This window comes from Juglans microcarpa x Juglans regia, chromosome 8D, assembly GCF_004785595.1.
Source record: "Juglans microcarpa x Juglans regia isolate MS1-56 chromosome 8D, Jm3101_v1.0, whole genome shotgun sequence".
In the NCBI taxonomy this organism is placed as follows: Eukaryota; Viridiplantae; Streptophyta; class Magnoliopsida; order Fagales; family Juglandaceae; genus Juglans; species Juglans microcarpa x Juglans regia.
In genome coordinates, this window is record NC_054608.1 from 9,578,024 (window position 1) to 9,599,846 (window position 21,823).

At 34.3% G+C, this 21,823-nt stretch overlaps 2 protein-coding genes across 2 annotated transcripts; both read right to left on the reverse strand.

Annotated features, from left to right (window-relative positions):
- Positions 1-214: 214 nt before the first annotated feature.
- Positions 215-2,366, reverse strand: LOC121243018 (patatin-like protein 2). The gene is made up of 7 exons (XM_041141064.1): positions 2,190-2,366; positions 1,803-1,984; positions 1,468-1,654; positions 1,219-1,380; positions 823-1,125; positions 551-726; positions 215-458 (listed from the first exon to the last, which is right to left on the reverse strand). Exons 1-7 carry the CDS (start codon positions 2,325-2,327, stop codon positions 383-385), a joined length of 1,224 nt encoding a protein of 407 aa, XP_040996998.1. The 5' UTR covers positions 2,328-2,366; the 3' UTR covers positions 215-382.
- A 5,553-nt stretch (positions 2,367-7,919) lies between these two features.
- On the reverse strand, positions 7,920-16,761 carry LOC121242188 (protein FAR1-RELATED SEQUENCE 5-like). The gene is made up of 6 exons (XM_041140082.1): positions 16,674-16,761; positions 10,801-10,889; positions 9,906-10,028; positions 8,966-9,796; positions 8,457-8,762; positions 7,920-8,357 (listed from the first exon to the last, which is right to left on the reverse strand). Exons 1-6 carry the CDS (start codon positions 16,759-16,761, stop codon positions 7,920-7,922), a joined length of 1,875 nt encoding a protein of 624 aa, XP_040996016.1.
- Between the last annotated feature and the right edge of the window lie 5,062 nt (positions 16,762-21,823).

Sequence of the window (21,823 nt, forward strand, 5' to 3'; positions counted from 1 at the left end):
TACATCAAATTGTAAAATATTTTTTATTATAAATTAAATTTGACAAATCACGTCAAATTACATCGTTATGGAATTAACAAATTATCAATCTAGGTTGTTGCCCTTTGCGGTTATTTAGTGTAAAAAAAAAAAAAAAAAATCAATACTTTTGTGGTTCTGCCAAAATGTGAATACCCATCCTATTTGGTCATTGTAACTCTAAAATTAACAATCATTGAACAATGAATTCCTTTCCTTTCATGGGACACATTACACCAAATTATTTGAAGGACGAAAAGATTAATTTGAACTGCAAAATGAACACATCTTTGACTACTACATCACGTAGAAATGGATACGATTAATAGCTCAAGTACTTTAGAGACGAGTTAAGTAATCTGCATCAATGTGCAACTTTCCCACGTGTCTTAGATTTTTCCTCTCTGTACTTTCTTTCTTGTGAAAGTTTTTTTGCTAATCTGCAAAACAGTTTTATGATGCACACTTAGTTTGATAGCAAAATACGATTAAAGATAAGCTACAGTGCACATGGAAGAAAGGTTTTCCATACTTTCTCAAAGCCTCCTCATTTGTGCCACAGTTTTTAACTGGTTCTGATAAACCCGTCTCTAAATTCACCCTTGATACTGGTTTCTTCAATAACTTCTCCCCTATCTCTACGAGTTTGTTCAAGTTCTCTTTCGTAGACGCATCAACTGAAGCTTCAGTCCCAGTCAATGTGTCATCCTAACCACAGCATTTCATAAAAATAGTTATCAACTTCGAAATTTTAAGACTCAATAATCCTTGGATGAATTGAAAACCTAAAGAAGAGTTTCTTACTTGAATTCTGAGGTAATTCTCTTCGGAATGAAGGGCTTGGAACACCACAGCTAGGTTCAAATCAACCATATCTCCACTTGATTGAGTAAACACATCCACCAATGGTACTGAACCACCATGAAGTAACCAGTTCAGAATTCCCCACTTGGCTACCATTTTTGCATTGTATCTTTTTTCTATCTTTCCAGTACCTGTGCCTATTGAGATTACTAGAAAGCGACCATAATCCGTGGATTTGATTGGGAAGAAATTAGGATTTGCATCATTGATCTGTTTAGTCACTTGGTTTATGGCCACTAGAGCCTGGACCATGGGAAACAGATAAAGATAAGCTTAATATTTTGGAACTTTGATGTTGAAACTTTTGGAAAACACACTAAAATGATAAAATTGTACCGGATTGTTTGCAACAACACCACCATCTATAAGATTGAATTCTCTAACATTTCCTACATCATTTTGGTGCATGAAGTGATGGGCAGGGAGGTAGGTTGGAGCTGCCGAAGTGCCTATGCATATGTCTGACAGTCGAGCATTCAAACAGGAGTCCTTTTTCGCCTGCACAAAGTAAGAATATGTAAAAACAATGATCTCAAGTTTAACAAACAACGATTTTCTATAGAGAGAGAGAGAGAGAGATCAAACCTCAGACGTTGAGAAAATGGTTGGTTGTAGTTGCTTGATATCAAAAGTTGGTATAACGACGTTGGTCAATGTGCTATCCAGTCGAGTTCCCCCTAATTTCTCTCTTAGAATCCGGTGAAGGTATTTCCCGTCATATTTGGGTCCTATCAGGGATCTGAATGTGTTTTTGATTGCTCCATATATGCCGCTGTAATAAGGAAAAACAACACATTATGCTCATCCAGTTAATATTAAAGTATCAAGAATGTGAAAAGGCGTAGTTTTGCACAGCATATAGAGCTGCATGCTTTCGCGCTATCTGATGAAGGGAGGGTTTAAAGTATGAAGAGTGGTACCTCTCCTGTGGGAAAATCTGAGGGCCGTGTTGAAGATAGAAGGGCTTGATATCCTTAGCATCAAAAAGAGGTCGATTCTTTTCATTTGGAGCAGCTAGCATGGCGGTAACAAGACCACCTGTGCTTGTTCCTGCAATCACATCGAAGTAGTCTACAAGTCTAACTTCCTCACCATCCAACTCCTGCACCATTGTTATATCATACTTGTTAGTAGTGCATAGACATTGTGACGCTATTACATCTTCTTCTGCACTGGATATAATTATGATAAACTTTTATATAATATATATAAACACATATATATATATACATGTATATGGTTGTATGGCTTTTTGTAAATTAAAACCCTGAAACCTTCTTGTAAATAAAAAGTAATCATATGTATACCTGAAGTTGGGATTCAAGGAAAGCAAGTATAGTTGCAGGGATGATCCCCCTGATGCCGCCCCCATCAATGCTTAGAATGGTGATCAAGTTCTTTGATGTTGGCTGCTGATCAGGATGAACCGACATTGTGTTTTCCATGGAAAAGATGAAATTAATGGGTAATTACTCGATCGAAGTACTTTGATATTTATGATTTAATAACATCTAGCGTGGGATTTATAATTATGAGAATTAATAATATTTATAGTCATAGAATTCGTAAACGTTGCGCATTCTTTTTTTTAAAAAAAATAAGTAAATATAATATGTATATGAAAAAATAATTTTTTAAGAATAAATTTTACTCTTTTTAAAAACAGTGCATGGTTTTACATAATTTATAAATGTATATATCTAGCTTTATTCAATATTTATTGTTTGTCGTATACTCGTCTCTGGAAATACGTGGTACGAGGATGAATGTTAAAAAAAAAAAAAAAAAAACCAGAAACGCGTGTTTGATACCATCATATATGAGTCATGCATGTTTATATATATATATATATATATATATATATATATATATATATAAATGCAACAGAATAAACTTCCGGTACAAGTGTTTTATAATGTTGCTGATCATCACGTGTTTAATTCAATATCCAGACTGTAAATAAGAACTTCAACTTCATACGTAAGTTTAGTCGAAGAAATCTGAGACGTTTGTACACGCGCGTGACATGCATGCATGCATGCACGCACGCACGTTTCAAATAAGGATCCTAATCCTCTATTAATTAATCAAACATTGCGCGCGGCGGAAGAACTAACGGAGAAATTAAGGATGTTTGTTTTGTATTTAGTGTACAATGATTCAGCTGTCTGATCTCTACAAAGTACAAACCAGTATTTAGGATTGCAATTTGTTGACATGTTCCAAAACGTTAATATTTTTTTTTTTTAGAAAAATATTAAATATATTTAAGAAAAACTTATGTTAAATTTATTTCTTTAATAATATCATAATATATAATTTTATTAAAAATTATAAAATTTAAAATTCAAACTCTAAAAGTCATGTAATATATTTTTTTACAAAAAGTCTGTATACAACCGCCTGCGTCCCCGTTGCGGCATCGCATCCGACGTGGCATAAATGAAAAACGACGTCATATACAGACACCTCAGATCTGCCTTGTTTATTCATTTCGCCCCACGTTCTCTCTCTCTGTCTCTGTCTCTCTCTCTCTCTCTCTCTCTCTTCTTCTTCTTCTCCCTTCTATTTCGAGAAAGCTCCAGCACATCTTCGTCTTCGACCTAACCCGTAGCTCTAACTCCATCTGCATCTTCGACCTAGCCCGTAACCCCACCCACGAAGAAGGAAATCTTCTTCTTCTCCCTTCATCTTAGATCCACTCACGAACTCCACCTTCGTCTTCACAAAACCCACAAATCCACCCACGAACACACGAATTTCTTTAATTGCGTTTGGTCCCCCGAAAATGACCACAAACACTGCTGAACCCACGATGGGTCTCTTCTCATCGTCGTATCCACGAAGCCACAAAGCCACACCCACGAATCGACAAAGCCCCTTTTCTCTTCTTCTCCACCCAGATCTGAAACAAACTTCCCAAGAGCCCAGAAACCCTAACCCATGACCAAACCCGTACCCTGAAATCCCCTACCCACAGAGCCCGAAACCCCAACCCACGACCTAACCTGTACCCTTTCTAAGTTTAAAACTTCAAACATTCCTCAAACTGAAAGGTTCCATTTGTGGGAGTGAACAGAGGAACTAACGCACGAGGACAAGTTCTTCAAGGTAAGGTTCCATTTTTAACAAACAAACCTTAGCTATACTTTAATTTTTTTCGATTATTTGAATAGCTCAGATACATGTCCCAATACCAGTGGAATCATTTTTTTTTTTTTTTTGATAATGATGTGGAATCGTAGTTGGTTGCCGTAGATAATTAATCATTTGTAGGACTTATTGTTTCTCTGTTGATAGCTATAGTACCAGTTCTATGAATAAGTTGTCTTATGATTAATCATTTGTAAGACTTATCTTATCGTGTCCACTGATTGATGAACTCCATTATCGAGGGCTTTCATTGGTGTTGAAAATGAAAATGATGTAGGGTGTCTTGGAAACTAGTGGTGGATGTGTGTTACTTGATGTTTCTGCTTTGTGTTAGTGTGTGTTAAATGTGTAATTTGGTGGGAGAGAAAGTGACTCAGTGTGTTAAATGTGTAATTTGGTGGGAGAGAAATTGAGTCCCCCACCTCCCACATGCATAGCCTTCTGTTATATATATCATGTGTTTCTACTCATCAATATATATATCTATTATGAATAGATTAAATGGGTGCATGCGTCCGTGCGTGGATGTTAAAATTGGAGATAGAGAGCATGCATGCATGCATGTTTGAACGTGTGAAATTAAATATTTGTTGTCAATATATAGCCTTGTTTAATATTGATTAATTAAATAGATAGAGAATGATGTCAATATATAGCCTTGTTTAATATTGATTAATTAAATAGGTAGAGAATTATGTCAATATATAGCCTTGTTTAATATTGATTAATTAAAACAACTTTCATGAGGCATGAATTTGTTTCATCAAAGTTGTTTTGTATATTCTCTCTCTTTACAATCTCACCACAAGAATCTGCAGTTAATCTTAGAATGTCGTCATCATCATCATCATCAACAATTTTGGGTCAACCATTTTGCTTCTGTAACGTCGAAGCCACATTAAAATTCTCAAATACTACAAAAAATTCAGGACGACCCTTATTAGGGTGTCCAAACTACAACACAAAGTTGACTATATCATTTGTACATAATACATTTTTAATATTTAATGATTAATATGTTGTACAGCTAACATTTCTTATATATGTATGAAATGATCAGGGATTACTATATTGTAAATTTTTCAAGTGGGTAGACGGTAATTAAGAGAATGAGCTCCAATTTCGAGAAAGAACAAAAGAACTGTTAAGAAAGGAAAGAGAAGTCGAGAAGAGACTCGACGATGTCAAAAAAAGGGAGATGTTGCTTGTTGTACGTGAAGCTGAAATGTCGCATGAACGTAGGCTACTCCGGTTGTATTGGGTATTTGCATTCGTAGTTACTTGTTGTATTGGACTCCGTACTTGATGTAGATAAAGTTCTTAGATTCTGCCCAAAGTTGGTGACTAACTTGTAATCTTAAACTCACTTTGTTTATTGGCCAATTTGTATAAATGTTCAAGTAGACCAGTAGAAATAGTCTCTTTTAACATTTTTATGCAAAGGCCTATGACTTGTATGAAAATAATTTAATTGAAAGGGTATTGAGGATGAAATTCTTGAACTGATATATACTATGAAAATTGTGAGCTAAAGCAGGATTTTTTTTTACAATTATGGGCAGATGTAGCTGATCTTTGTCTTAAGGAAATCTCTTATAAATCTGATTTTAAATGTAAACAGTGTAAACAACATGTATCCAGATTTTCATCAACTTACAAGTTTAATTTTTCTAAAACAAAATGCGTACACAATTGGAAAGCCATGCCATAATGACCAAATTGACATGCCAAAATTAGATTTTTAAACTCAATCCAACATTCCCAAGACGAAAAGCGTTAAATTTGAGACACTAAATTTGTTCCCAGAATCCACCATTTCGTCCGCTATTCTTTTACCTGGTCAGAAAAGAAAACCATATGCCATAAATCAACGCAGTCTTATATACACATTTAAAAGTTTTCAGCTAAGAGCCCCATCTCCAAACTACAAATCATGCAAGAATTCATGTCATGCTCATCATCCAACAGGTTCTGCTCGTAAAAGGAAATCATCCTTACGTTCCAACATATAACAAGTCGTCATCTCAAACAGAGCAACCAAAAAGAAATATAAGTTCAAAAGCACCAGATATTTTTCTATCCACTGCTCATCATCATCTTCCCTTAAAACTATGTACCAGACCTTGGAAAGAGCAAATAAGAGGAGTTGCAGAATAGCTCCCGCAGATTCTTCAAAGCAAGTTGCACCAAAACCCATCTATGAATATACTTATAGAAAAATCGAGTTTTCAAAGAGAGAGATGAAAGGTAGAGAGGATAGAAAAGAAAGAACATTTTTCTCATTACTATCTTTGCCCTCGTACAACAAAAGAAGAAGGATGAAAAAAAAAGGGATGTATCATTCATCCGAAAATAAATTAAAAAAGCAAAAAAAAAAAAAAAAAAAAAAAAAAAAAAAAAAAAAAAAAGAAGATAGCTATAAAGAAAGAAGGAAAATCCTGCTTGATTAGTTTTTTCCCAGCTCCAAATTTATTCCCAGCTCTAGATTTATTGCTTGTCCAAATTTATCCCAAGTTTTTTCCCACCTCGTAAATGACAAATCAAGTGTATGCCATAAATCTTACAAACATTGAGCTACTAACTCATCCATCACTAACTGCCATAAATCAAGTGTATACCATACCCTGCCATATATCATATGCATCATGTGATTGTTGTTCAAAAAACCATCCACCAAGTTTCGAAAGCTAGCTATAAACAAAACAACCTCAATATAGTTCCAGAATTATTGAAACTGTGTAAATTAATTACTGATCAAGCACTGAAGCAATTAATATCTAGACACTCAAGCACTCAAACAAAACAGCCTCAATATAGTTCCAGAAATATTGCAACTGTGTAAAGAAATTACTGATCAAGCACTCAAGCACTCAAACAAAACAGCTACAAACTCGGTTCCAAAATAGTTTCAAAGATCCTAACTTAATATCTAGACACTCAAGCAATTAATAGCTAGACACTCAAAAAGCGCATATCCAACCTCTATGACAAACTTTATGATGCATCTTCCCCAAAGTGCATTGGTTGTGACCCATCCACTCCAAATTGCAACTGTAAACAAAAAAACACAATTACTTTAATTTTTATCGATCTTTAGAATTAAATATATCGAAAACACTTGGGATCCACTTACACTTTCTTGACTCTCAAGCATTGTTTCTCGAAGTTGGGTACTAGTAATGTCAATAGTTGCGCTTTCTGGAACAGCCTGGTCCGAAGTACTTGTTAAATCACAGCCAAATATTAGGGTGTCAAAAATAAAATATTAATATACTTGCACGCCACCAACATTTGACATAGTTATCTCTGAAGTAACGAATAAATTCCTACATGTTTGTCTTACGACTGGTGTATCTCCACCATCGCGCTATTAATCAAGTAAGATATAACAAGATACATTAGTGATTACATTAGTGATAGTTTTATTTATAAAATATAAATAAAAAACAGGTATTAAATATCTTCACCACCTCTTTACGTTTTCCATTTTCTGGTGCGTTTTTTTTCTTCACTTTAGCTTTCTGCATGTCATTCTCCATCCTGGATGCTTTCCTCAAAAATGGGGGTCTGCCTTTCCCTCGCACAACACATGAACTGAGTACTTGCTTAGAACTACCAATTGTGGTTGTGTCCTTTGTTGTACAACCAACATTAGAACCCGTTTGGGTCATCGATGGGGGTTCTTGATTGGCACGATACAAGTCAATCATCGCATATAACTTAGTAGTTGCATCCTCAGTATACAATTTCGAACCCGCTGCGTGGGTGATCATTTGATAACAGATATTCAGCAGACTTGAATATCTATTACAATCTGCTCGCTGCTCCCCTCCATCATAGCTGATGTGCATCAATGTGTATCTCCTTTTTATGTCCTTTCTCCATCAATCCAAAATGTATCTATCTGGCAAAGATTTAATCTCGTTACATTTGAATACAGCCAAAACGTGTCGACACAATATGCCTCCCATCTCAAATAAACCACAAGAACACTTTGCAAATGTATCTTCCTCACTAAAGTCCACATAATGCGTAACCAGCTTAGTGAATTCTTCCAGACGAACCTCATCCTCTACTAAGTAAGTCTTTATTGAACCATCCGTCTTAAGTAATTTTGGATCCATGTCGATGATGCCGGTAACTTGTTGCTGAACTTCCTTGAATTTAGTATTTGTATACAAATCTTGAAACCTCTTCTCAATCGGAGATCTAGATATGCAGGGAATTGTGACATTAAATGTGTGGAAGTCCGCAGTATTTTCGTTCTCAAATTTTTTTTTCAATGCGTTCTCAAATTGGTCGACAAACTCCTTCGAGTTTGTCTTAGCATGGACATAACCGTCAAAAAAGGCATTCATGCTCTCACTCCGCTGCGTTGTACTCATTCCAGCCCAAAAATACTCTTTCAAGAATGCCGGTACCCAATGCTCACACTCAGCATATAAACTTTGCAACCACACATTCTCATGCAAGTTGTAAGTGATAATTAAATGTTCCCAACATTCCTCAAACTCTTCAACGCTTTGAGTGTCATACACACATTTCATCAGGTCATTTTTCATCCCACTCTTGTATGATCCATAGGAGCCAAGCTTCTCAGGAACTTTCTGCAATATATGCCATAAACAAAATCGATGTCGCCTATTAGGAAAAACAATAGCGATGGCATTTTTCATGGCTCTGTCCTGATCAGTTCTAATAGCTTTTGGAGCTATACCATCCATGCACTGTAACCAGGTTTGGAATAACCACACAAAGATCTCGGTATCCTCACTGGAAATCAAGCTTGCTCCCAACAAAATTGATTGCCCATAGTGGTTTACACCAACAAATGGTGCAAAAAGCATCCCATATTTATTCGTCAGGTAAGTGGTATCGAATGTGACCACATCCCTGAAATATTGGCAGGCTGCTCTACTACGGGGTTTACCCAGAAGACATTTTTTAACCTCCCCTCATCATCTAAATCCATCAATGCAAAAAATCCAGGATTTTTATACTGCATCTGTAAAAAATACTGTTGAAGCGCTCCAGCACCACTTGCGCCAAATCTTAGATGTCTTGCCTTGTCGATGTAATTACGACAATCTTTTTCTAAAAACGGGAGGTTCCCAAATCCACCCGCGCCAACAACAAGAGATCCAAAGCTCTTATTCATTCTGATGCCAGCCATATCATTTGTATCTAAGACCCTTTTTAGAGCATCGCTCACTTTTCTATTACATCGAAAGAAACGAGATTTCTTTGGACTAAGGCAGTGGTTATGTATGTTATGAACTGTAGTCAACTGGAACTTTCCCTCAGATTTTAACGTATTGATCTTTGCCTTACATTCAGTCTTTCCTGTCGGATGTGGATTGGCGACATTCAAAATTCTATTCTGGGCCTTCCCACCGCGGGCACAAACAAGGGTGACATATCTAACAGTTTCATCATCTCCCTTCTCAGCCTTTTTTGTCATCACCTCAAACCCGCATTTCTTACCATATTGCTTATAATAATTGATTAAATCTTCCAGGGAATTAAACTCCATCACTGACTTTGGCTCCTCAATCATATCATCACAATCCACATTCTGAGATGAACCGGCATTGCCATCATCGGTTTCCCGTGGATTTGATCTATCCTCATTGCTTTCTTCAACTCTAGATGTACATAGCGAATCAGTTTTTACCCCATCAAGTCTATTATCATCTGAACCAACTAGTCTGCTTGTAGCGGAGCTTCTATTGATGAGAGGACTCAAAGGTTCCATGTCATGCTAAAGTGGGTTACCAACATTCTACAAAAAGCACAAAAAAAACTACAATTAAACTCCTAAAAAGAAACCAACTTATTAAAAATTATCTTAGATAAATATAACCAACCACCTGTATGTTGATTGGATATTGGTTACCAACTGGATATGGCAAAAAAGCCGGTGACCACGCAGGCACTGGTCCATAGTAAGCAGGCATGTAATTTGGGATGTTTGGACAAGTTGATAGTATGTCCTAACATATTAATATATAAAGTTATTAATGTATTCTGAAATTTCAATATCAACTCAACAAATTCCAATGTTATTGATATATTAAATGATATAACATACCACGGATGGAGAATTTGAGCTAGATGGTGTTACGGTAGATGGTTGTTGTTACGGTATATGGTTGTTCTTTCCCGTTTCCCATGCTGAGAGGGAGACAAGTGCTTTGTAAATATAAATATTGTATAACTCAAGTCAATCATTGCAAATCTATGACATTCACATCCGAGTAAGAAATATAACCAATTTAAAATCCGAGTAAGAAATCTTTGCATTATTTATGAGACAAAGTAAGAATTCTATTACGTACAGTTCAACTAATGACATTTGTTTTCTTCCTATATATCACAAATATAATTTATGATCTTGTCATGAAGAACAATGGCGCCACCAAAATATGTTCACCAAAACACTAATTAATGAACATGAGTTTGAAGCTTATAAAGAACATAAAAGCAGTGTGCACGTTCCATATCATGTTTCGAAGTCTTTTAACCTTTAAAAAATTACAACATGAATGCATTCTAAATTTCTCAAAACCACTACACATAAATTAGCAAATGATTTCAAATTTTTTCAGCTTTTTTTAATGGTGTGTTCTGGGTCCCTTTTCTTTTTCTGGAAAGCAGGCCCTCAACAAATTTCTTCAGCTCAGCTTTAAAAAACGAGTTCATACAAATCTGTTATCTCCATTAATGCTATAAAAGTAATACAATAATATGAACAATTGTTATTACCCAGTGTTTCGAATGATTTCCACTGAGATGATGGCCTCTACCAGATCCACCCATGAACACGAACTCTGCAGTGCTAAGTACCCAACAACCTGTTCAATACAAAAGTCATTTATTGACAAAAATTTTCAAACGTAAAATGATAAATGTCTGAAGAAATTTTTGCTGAAGAAATTCACCAAGAGTATTCGGAGTAGGACTGGGTCTCTATCAAATCACTATAGTCTCACTCTCTGTTTTCGCTATAAGCCAGGGTGCCTCAAGCAGTTGCTCATTTTTGTTTTGCAGGATGTGCCGCGGAATGAACTACGGCCACCAAAGATGCACGACGGCACAAATGGATCCTTTCTGGCCGACGGCGACCTCTCTGGTTTCGCTCTATCGTTTCCCTCTCTGGTTTCGATCTACAAAATCCAACCCAAAGCAGCTTTTTGTTCCCTCCAACGCACAACGGCACTGCAAGACAGCTCCATTGCACGACGGCACTGCAACAAGCATCCAACGCACGACGGCTGAATGCACGGCAGGACCTCGGCCTCTTTCAGTTTCTCCCTCTCTGGTTTCGAACTACAATCACAGCAGCTTTCGTTTGTCCTGAAATCTCCCAAACCGAGATTCATCTAAAATCCTCAAATCTCTCTCTGTTTGGTTTTTTGTTTCTTTGGAAAACAGTAAAAATCTCCCTCTCTGTTTAGTTTTTTTTTTATTTTCTTCTTCTTTTCTTTTTTTTTTTTCTTTTTTTTTTTAAATTTAACATTATGGGCTGACGTGGCAGTCGCGGTTCCGCAGCGGGTGTTAAACCCGGTTGTATATAGAATTGTTGATTTTTTTAATCATCCTAGAGGACTATATCTGAAAAGAAGTGCGCGCATGCATAGGCAGCCTGACGAGTAATTTTGACCCGCAATCTTAGGCTACAATATATATATGTAGTTGTTAGCTTTCGCTCGGTCGCCGTTGGTTTTATTTTATTATTATTATTATTTAATGATAAAGTAAGCATATTTTAATAATATCATAATATTTAAAAAATATATTAAAAAAATGTTAAAAATATAAATATAAAAAAATACACACAAAATCAACTAGCAAAAACCAGCGGAATTCCCAACGGTGGTTCTACAGCCGCCCATACCAATATTTTTATGTAAATAATTCAGTCATTATGTCATCATTTAATATTGACTCATCCGGTTGGTCTTTAATGTCACGCAAGAATATGATTAATAAAATGATGAATTATACTATTCAAAATCTTTTATATCATATGTTATCTATGTGATATAATTTGATTTAAAATATAAATTTTAAAATTTAAATATTACAAATTAAATTAGGCCATATAAATAATGTAGGGTGTAAAGGCTTTCAAAATGTGCTACTCAGCAGAGATAAAACTTTCTTAAATTTTTACATAAAATATAATAAAAAATTTGACTTTTTCAAATCTCGAGATAATAATAATATAAAAAAATAATAGTAATTTTAAGTTCTTTGATGTTTATCTAATCTGACCTATATAATATCCATAAACAATCCTGCATTTGATGTAATTTATCGTATTTAATTAACATGTTTTAAGAATGAAAAATGATGTGATTTTTAATTACTAAAATAAGAATGATTAATTGAGACATGAAAAATCTTACATGGTAAAATACTTAATTTCTAAGGAATTGACCCTAGTCCCTAGCTATGTACTGCATGGGAACCTGCATTTTTATCATTTTCTATAAATATATAGAATAGTCAACACATCATGATCATCAGTGTCATTTCTCTTCCTTCGTGCGTGCATGCATGCTAAAGAAACCGATCAGATTAATAATGCATATGAACAATATGATTATTCTTAATAAAAATTTAATTGTAAGTGATTTTACGTACTATTACGTACATCTATTCAATATAATTAGTCAGAAAGTAGATTTTATTGAAAACAGTACTAATTTAAATTTAAAATATGAAGGCAACAATATTAATACGCAGATTAGTACGCAAACTTGCTTGTAAATAGTAAAACTCTTCTTCTTAATTTTGTGAGGACACATACCAAACATTTCTGAAATTTGTTACAAACAGATTAATAATGATCATTAGAACCACTGACTAAGGCGCCTAAGGCCCCCCGTTTGGAGGTTGAGATGGTCTCATCCATTTCATCTCATCTTATTTTATCTCAACATCTAAACATCATTAAAATACAAACATTTTCAATTTTCAATTCTTAAATTTTTAATTTTTTCATCTAATCATTACATAATCATTACAACTTTCTCATCTCAACATCCAAACAAGGCCAAGCTGATTTTGAATATAAATTTTAAAAATCTTACAAATCAAATTATGTCATTATAGATTATATGTAATGTAAAGACTTTCAAATTGTATAACTCTGTTTTTTACTCTTAGTTGGGATAAGTCTCAAAATTATGGATAGTAATAGGGTTATTACTCTCTTACTACCCATTTATTACTTATAGTGTATTTGAAGTTTTGTATTTTTTTATCATTTTCTTTTCATTATTTTTTTAACATCTTTAATTATTAAGAAAAAATTAAAAATATATATAATTTTACTAATAGTCACTTTCTTAACTATTAAGTAAAATAAAAAATTCAAAAAAATCAAATTCAAAAAAACTTGTAAATAAATAGTAAGAGTATAATAACCTTATCATTATTTCAAAATTATATGGTTTCAGTTGAGTAAAAAAGCCTCTAGAAGTTGCAATATTGAGACTAGAGCCCATATATAATGGAACTAGAGACTCTCGATGGCCTGTTTTTCTTTTCTGAATTAGGAAAAACTAGGGCCATGAATGTGGCCCAATGCTCACTTAAGCCTAAAATTAAAAGTGTTTTTTTTTTTTTAAATAAATAAATGTTGTGGGTAAAGAATAACTTTTTATGTGGAATTAAATAAAATAGTAAAGTGGTGGTTTAAAGGGAAGAATTCTAGTCCTTGACCTAATCTATTGATCTTAGGTTGGATGGTCAAGATTTCGTAGAGAATGTTATGAATTAGCTTCTGATCTTATCGATACGATTTAAACTTTGTTTGAGTGAACTAAACAGAAACGAAAAAAAAATCTACTTAAGTATAATAGCATTAATTAGGATTATTTCATATTTATACCAATAAAGTACAAGACTCGCTTAATTACTATAAAAAGGGTTTTATTTTTTTATTTTTTTAAATCAATATCAATTTATTGATAATCTTCTTATAACAAAGAAAGAATATACGAGAGACTAGCTTCCATGTCAACAATCTCATCAGAGATACCCAACCATCACTCCTCTGGATGTGTTATGCCTTTGATCACTCGAGAGCATCTTCTTCTAGTATAATCTTCCCTAGTCCTAGATATGCACCAAAGAGCTTGTAGAGAACCAATTATTTTTGCTAGGATAGGGTCGGGGATGCAATCTCGATTCTTTTTCATAGTTGCCAAAACTCTTCTTTTCCAATCTCTAACAATAATTCATATTCCAATTCTGCACTTATTTCTATCGACAGTTGTGCCTAGGGGTGTAATTAGTCCAAGAAATCTGACTTTTTGCGTCACCTTCAATAGACGCAAAAAGACAAAAATAGTGACGCAAATGAGTATTTTCATCCATTCCTCATCGACGCAAGGGAGACGATAGTACTCGCTCTCAAAAGCACTTTTCGCATCAATTGTAAATAATGTCGCAAAAATATATTATTTGTGTCATAATATGGAGACGCAAAAATTAGATTGTTTCATTGCAAATGATATTGGATACACTGTCAAAACTATCTATTTGCAACGGTGTTATGATGTCATAAAAACACACAACCGCAAATCAATTTTCATTCTTGACAGCTCAAATTAACGTAAAAAGGCCAAATATAGTGACACAATGATGATTTCCATCCACGTCTCAAAATCACTTTTGCATCCAATGTCAATAATGTCGCAAATATCGCAACTATTTGCGTCATAATATTACGACGTAAAATTAGATTTTTTTAGCTGCAAATGATGTTGGATACAATGACCAAATGCATATATTTGCGACTATGTTATGTGTCGTAAAAACATATAGCCGCAAATCAATTCTTATTACCAGCACATGTATGTGGTTGCAAAAGGATTTTGGATCCTCAATAGCAACTATGTAAGTTGTCGCAAATATGAGAAATAGTGCAGCAAAAAAAAAAAAAACAAAAAGTTATTTGCGTAAGTAGTTTTGGCGTCACATATTCTTTAGATGGTAATGATATGAATGGTTCAAAATGGATGCAAAAATCTGTTTACCCACAGTATATTTTAGACGCAAAAATTGTGTCTTTTGGCCGCAAATAAATTATTAGCAAGATAGCATATTTAAATTTCTGGTCGTTAATAAATATGCTTGAAATGTTTACTGTAGGAAGGAATATTAAATTCATAAAATAGATTAAATAAACATTAATGTTTCTATTGAATTTATACAAAAAATTCAATTAATTAACCTAAAATGATTTTTTTTTTAAAAAAAAAAATCAAATAAAAATTCTTTCCAGATACATGTAAAAATGTTTACATGTAAACACAAAAGTCTAATTATCAATCATTATATCCTACTGGTCTGCCAAGTAAAAAAATCAAAATATGTACACAGATTCCATATAAACTAGAAATATATAACTGCTTCAATGTGTTATGCACACTATATATGTGGCAGACTGCAAGAACTTCTTACAATGTTCTTGATGGAAGCATAGTCATATTTTAACCAAGAACCTTGACTCCAATGTCTTCAAGATCATCCATCAACTTTGTGATTGGTAGAATAGCATTTTTCTGCATACATGATTTTTTCTTACAATTAAATAGATTGAGAAATGTTAAAAGGACATTAAAAGACTAGTAATCACAAACGTATGTGTGCACTATGAAGTCAAAGAGAAGAATAAAAATAAAAAAGGTAAAAAAACATACGACAAAATAATTCAATCACTTTGATGCCCCTGTACGTGACCTATAGGGCATGCACTGTTCTTTGGTTTGTATTACAAAATGGAGATCTAAAATGGCATGACTTTTAGGGCCGATCAAAACATTAAAAACATAATAAACTTGGTCGTAGATGTTACATGATACATGCCGAACTGAATGCTTATGTATGTTATATATTTAATAAATTGAGTACTTTTTTTCCTTTTTGCTAAAAAAGAAACTATATATGTATTATAGGATACACATGATGCAAGGGATAAGTTCAAACTTCAAATGGTATTAATTTCGTTTAGAGCCTCGAACATCATCCATTATTACATGCTTTTTCTAAATGAAAGAAAATGTATTATTTACGGCTTCAAGCTTGACTACATTACATGCTAAAGTAGATGCATGCATAAAATTTGCTTATCTATGATGGAATAGCATCATGTTGTAAAAGCAATTAAAGGGATTGAAGGTAACATTTTTGTACCATCACAAGAGCAAATGACTAAGCTACTCTAAATATTCAACTTATGTTATAATAAACAGCCAGCAGTACATTTGTTTGTCTTCACATTCTGAATCACAAAATTCTGACAATCTACCAATCATCTTTCAAAATCTTGAGGCAAACCCATCCATGACCAAAACAAAGCCACTAACATTCTTTATCTACCCGACCGCCAAAATATTGTCATATGTTATCTCCCAAAATTCAAAAAATCCAAAAATTGGAACATAACCAAAATTAGGTAGCAAACTGAGTCTCCCATGGAGACTCTCTTTGTGATTGCTGCTGTGATATTGAACACCTCATGAATTTATCAAACTCGGCTTGTTTTAACAGAATTCCTTGAACATTTGCTTTTAGTGCTTCATGTTGGTCCTTATAAAAGTGAGCATCCTATGACAATGCACCTGCACTTTCACCACTTCTCGTTGTTCTTAATGTTTCTGACACAACCGTCCCACCCAAATCCCTTACATATCCAGGTGATTTGCCCATCACCTCTCTGAAGACAACTGCCGCTGCCTCCTTAGTTCAAGCTTCTGGTTCCATTGCATTCAGCTTCTCCGCTATTTGGTTCTTTCACAATAATCAAAGATAATGTTTTAATCACCATTCATTATACAAAGCCAGTATAAATCTAGGATGACTCAATTAATTAGAATCCAATATAATGATGCTGGAGGCAGTTTGTTTAATGTTACTCACATAGAGATCTTCAGTCACATTTGTCACAAACTTTCCCTTCTTCCACAACTGTTGACTCTCTTTATAAAAATCAACCATATTTGTCACACTCTCTTGCTGCAACAATCAATAACAAAAAAAAATCATAGGACCAATTAATAAATTTTTGAATATGTACCAACCCATGTAATTATTTGAATATGTACAATTAATACCTTATCTTCAAGTAATTGAACAAAGGAATTCCTTCCTACTGTATGGTTATTAGGTAGTTGTTCCCTATTCAACTTATTTTTCAATGACAATGCCTAGTCCAAAATATCATTAATAACACATAGTTAAACCAAAGTGGCAAAGTATATTCCAATGACAAACTACAATATATAGTGAATTGCATTAATTGTATTTAGAAAGGCATTAAAACTAAAACATCTAAATAAGACATGCTAGCTTTACCTTGAACTCTTTACTCCCCCATTTAATGCATAATTTGCTCCAAACCACTTAATCCACCAACTAGGTTCCTTTTGTTAATGTCATTTTATGACTTCCATAACTTTTGTATATTTTATGCAACTTGTACTAGAAAGAGTTAAATCTCCTCCGTAGTTGGTCGGTAACCGCCTTCCGATGGTTTTTTTATCCCATTGTATCACAAAATTGGCCTAAACACAACAGAAATATACATCAATTAGCCAAACTACTTCCTACATGAAAACAAATTAAAACCTTGGGCTACATGATTAATTCGTTCCTTATGTGGATGCGACTACACAGCTCATCTTTTTCCACTTCGGGCACATCATTCCAACGTTCATAACTCATATTAGAATCCTGTTTCACTATCCATGTCACTCTTCCACTAAATATACTTGCATTCTCGCATAATACCTTAGTGTCCCCATCCTTGATCATCACACTAATCAGTCCAAGCTTTCACAACATGTCAAACTTGGCCCCCTTTGCCCATCCATGACCCTTTGTCTTACTCGTAGATTCTAAAATTCTCATTTCAGAAAAACTCATGTCAATACTATATATGGTAGCCACAGATAAAAAACTAACCATGTAGCACGTTGTCATCAATGGAAAAAAAATAACCTCCAAGGCCGTTTGTCTTATTCGCATCATACGTATATTCTCATTTCATAAAAAATCATGTCAATTATATATATGGTAGCCACAGACAAAAAACTAACCATGTAGCATGTTGGATATGTACAAAAAATTTAATCTCGAATGTTTTATAAAATTTGCTATCATGCAGAATTAAAGGACATGCCAATCTACCTGTACATTCTATCCAATCTAGAAACTTGGTTTCAAATACCACGTATGGTGGTTGGGTAGTCTTCCGACAAGGAAGGGTTGTTGTCTCTTAGTCTAGCTTCATATGTTGGTGGTGATTGATCATCTTCTATAACCCTCCTTATGCGCAGAGCCCCTAAACCCTCCCCCTTTTGTCCACGAACTCCTCCTCTTAAACTTCTCACCATTGTCATCTGTGAATCAAGTTTTCCCCTAAGTTAGATATGTTGCATTCATACAATCATGTCAAATGTATCTGAAAATCCTAAATAATTTCTTAGATAAACATGTTTATCATGCAGGCAACAACTTTTATTTAGCTTCTACCATTTTTATTGTACTTTGTGTGATAATTATGCTATATTGCTAGGTTGAAGAATACAACATATCTGGGCCAAAATATATTGCCATCATGTTGCAATAAAAGAAGATGATTCGAACTGTTTCAAAATATAAAGAGTGAATATCACGGTTGATTACAAATTAAAACTAAAACCTTTGCCTAAGTTGCAATAAAAGAAGATGATTCGAACTATTTCAAAGTATAAAGAGTTAATATTACGATTGATTATAAATTAAAAACTAAAACCTTTGCTTAAATTGCATGTACATAAAAAAATCATGCGTCTAACCACCATGTCTGATATGGAAAAAAAATACGAGCAGACCACAATGTTAGATATAGAAAATACATGAAAAAATCATACAGGAAATCAGCTAGGAAAAAACTAGAACCTTTGCCCAATGAGGCAATATTATGGACTATTAAATCTTATATATGCTTAAAAATCATTCGGGAAACTACCATCCCTATTATCTCCCAAACCCCATCAAAACATCTCCAATAACAAACAATCAATATGCTGCTGACTTCATGGTTTTCTCCTAGTAAAGCAACCCACATGGTTTTTCTTGTGCTAGAAAAATCTCTCACATGCATCTAGTCGGCATGCAGTAATTATCAAAAACTGCTACCGAAATCCTATTAGATAGTGAAGGATATATAATGCGAAGAAACATAAATAAATCCAGAAAATACAGTATTTTCCGTTGTCGATCGTGAAGTACGCCGGCCACACCACACTTTGAACCTGAGGCTAGCTTGCTAAATCCCTTACTATAAGCAGAGGGTTATCGGTGTATTTCTTCAAGACACGAGCAAGGGCTAAAATGTAGGTGTGGTTCCCAAATTTTAAAAATCATCTTTGCCATTAAAAATCATCTTCTTTGTTCTCCATATGTTTGCCAAAATGCACATGAGCCATGTTATTTAACTAATGCATTATATCTTCTCTAGATAATTGTCTAGGTGGCATCTGGTGATCTTCTTTGCTATTAAAAATCGTCTTCTTTGTTCTCCATATGTGACCTAAAGGTAGGAAGCGACGATGACCCATATAACAATGCTTCCAACTATGTCTCAATCACATGCTATCTGTATCCAGGTTGCAACATGGATATGCCAACTTTTCCTTAATGCTCCACCCAAAAAGATTACCATATACGGAAAAATCATTAATGGTTCACAGTAAAGCTGCATAAAATTAGAATCGTTGGTCAACCATCGCATCATATGTATCTACTCCATTTTTCCACAAATCATTTAGTTCGTCAACTAAAGGGTGTAAATAAACATCAATTTCATTTCCAGGTGATTTAGGCCCAGGAATTAATGTAAACAACATGAAGAACAAGTCTTTCATATATAATTATGGAGGCAAATTATATGGAACCAGAATCACTGGCCATATGCTGTATGGTTTACTCATATTATTGAATGGGTCGAATCCATTACTAGCAAGATTGAGTCTGACATTACGGGCATCTTCAGCAAACCAACGATGCTCTCTATCAAATGTTGTCCACACCTCGGAGTCCACGAAATGCTTCAAAGTGTTTTCATCCCCCACCCTTGTGATTGATGACATCTCATAGATACTAAAGTTTTCTTGAACATAAATAATCTCTGCAACCTTGGCTTAAGTGGGAAATATCACAAACATTTTGGGGTACTAGTATTTGCTTAGGTGTGGTAGACAACCACCTAGATGCCTTGCACTTAGGGCACTCTTTTTTGTTGGAATTTTCCTTCCAATATAATATGCAATCATTTGGACATGCATGTATTTTTATGTATCTAAATCCGAGACCTCGCTCCAATGACCGTGCTTTATCTAAAGAGTCTAGCAAGAGTGATTAGGGAAAAAGCAGTTTTTAATAGTTTGAGCAACATGTCAAAAGACTTTATACTCCACCCACCAATTGTTTTGATGTGGAACAACTTCACAATGAATGATAGTTTAGAAAATGTTGTGCAACCGTCGTAAAGAGGACAACGAGCATCTTCCAACAGTTTCTCAAAACTAGTTGGTTCGGGATCAACGAAGGAGGGACCCGCTATATGTACAGCCATGTCTTCATCAATACCGACAATGGTAGCAGCATGAATATCACCTAACATATCGTCTATGTCATCGATGTAAGAATCGTCAACATTATCATTATCATTATCATCATCACTATTAATGTCCTGGGGTTCTAGCTCCCATGAAATATCCAATGCGTGTAATTTTGATCTATCCCAGTAATACATAGATGTCGTTCGACCTCACTTATAGGTATGAACACCATATTACGGCATCTACGACATGGACACTTGACACGATTGTTTCCATGAGCATGAGCTCGAGCTATTGTCAGAAACTGTCTAACCCCTTCGGCATATTCCCTTGACCTAAACCTTTTGGAGATATTCATCCAACTTTTGTCCATCTGTAAAAAATGAGACATGACCAGAAATTGGAATATCATCTAGTATTAACTTGTAAACAAAATCCATCATACTAATTCCAACTCTGTACCATGTTTCTTCACTCACCTTCTAATTCTTGATCATTAAGGAGGCTTAGACAGTTGAAAATGCTTAGATTGTAATGTTCAATATTTAGTCGAGAAGATAAATGGACAAAATTCCTCAATTTGCACACATCGAATATGGAATAGATCAATATTCGCAGATTATTCTAAGATGAATATAAACTTGGATGCTAGGAAATCAGTTTCAAACCTAGAAAATAATGATAGCTAAAATAAAAACTTAGATAAAAGTAAAACGAGCAGCCTAACTGTTTGTAATCTACCTATTGAAAAAGAAAAACCAAAATGGATCCAACTAACTTCATCATTTCTCTAACTTGCAAAGCAGATCGAGCATGGTGAAAGCAATACTTAAACTCATGCTTAGTTCTTAATAGCATGTTTTGTTTACCGAACCAAAAATGAAAAAAACAAAGACATGATAATCACAGAGTGTAGATAAAGCTAGAGAAATCAATTCTAGCAATGAAACCAAAAGTATTAAGGTTCACAATTTCTCTAAGAAACATTTCAGCAAACAGAGGCCATAGTGAAATAAATATATCTCTAAAAAGCATTTCAGCAAACACCTTCTGACCACTTGTATTTCCTTTCTTCATTAAAAAGAGAAAAGAACTGAAATCGATTGCATGGGCCTACCTATAATCATTTCAATATGTTTGTGATCAATAATCTTCTGAACCATTGT

Excerpts from the sequence above, each read along its gene's own strand:
- LOC121242188 (XM_041140082.1), bottom strand. The coding sequence starts at position 16,761 with ATGGGCAAATCACCTGGATATGTAAGGGATTTGGGTGGGACGGTTGTG. Across the intron at positions 9,797-9,905 it reads AATATCCAATCAACATACAG|CATGACATGGAACCTTTGAG; the intron begins GTGGTTGGTTAT and ends AACCCACTTTAG. Across the intron at positions 8,763-8,965 it reads GGTTAAAAAATGTCTTCTGG|TGCATGGATGGTATAGCTCC; the intron begins GTAAACCCCGTA and ends ACCTGGTTACAG.
- LOC121243018 (XM_041141064.1), bottom strand. The coding sequence starts at position 2,327 with ATGGAAAACACAATGTCGGTTCATCCTGATCAGCAGCCAACATCAAAG. Across the intron at positions 1,381-1,467 it reads CCATTTTCTCAACGTCTGAG|GCGAAAAAGGACTCCTGTTT; the intron begins GTTTGATCTCTC and ends TACTTTGTGCAG. Across the intron at positions 1,126-1,218 it reads GTGTTGTTGCAAACAATCCG|GCTCTAGTGGCCATAAACCA; the intron begins GTACAATTTTAT and ends CCCATGGTCCAG.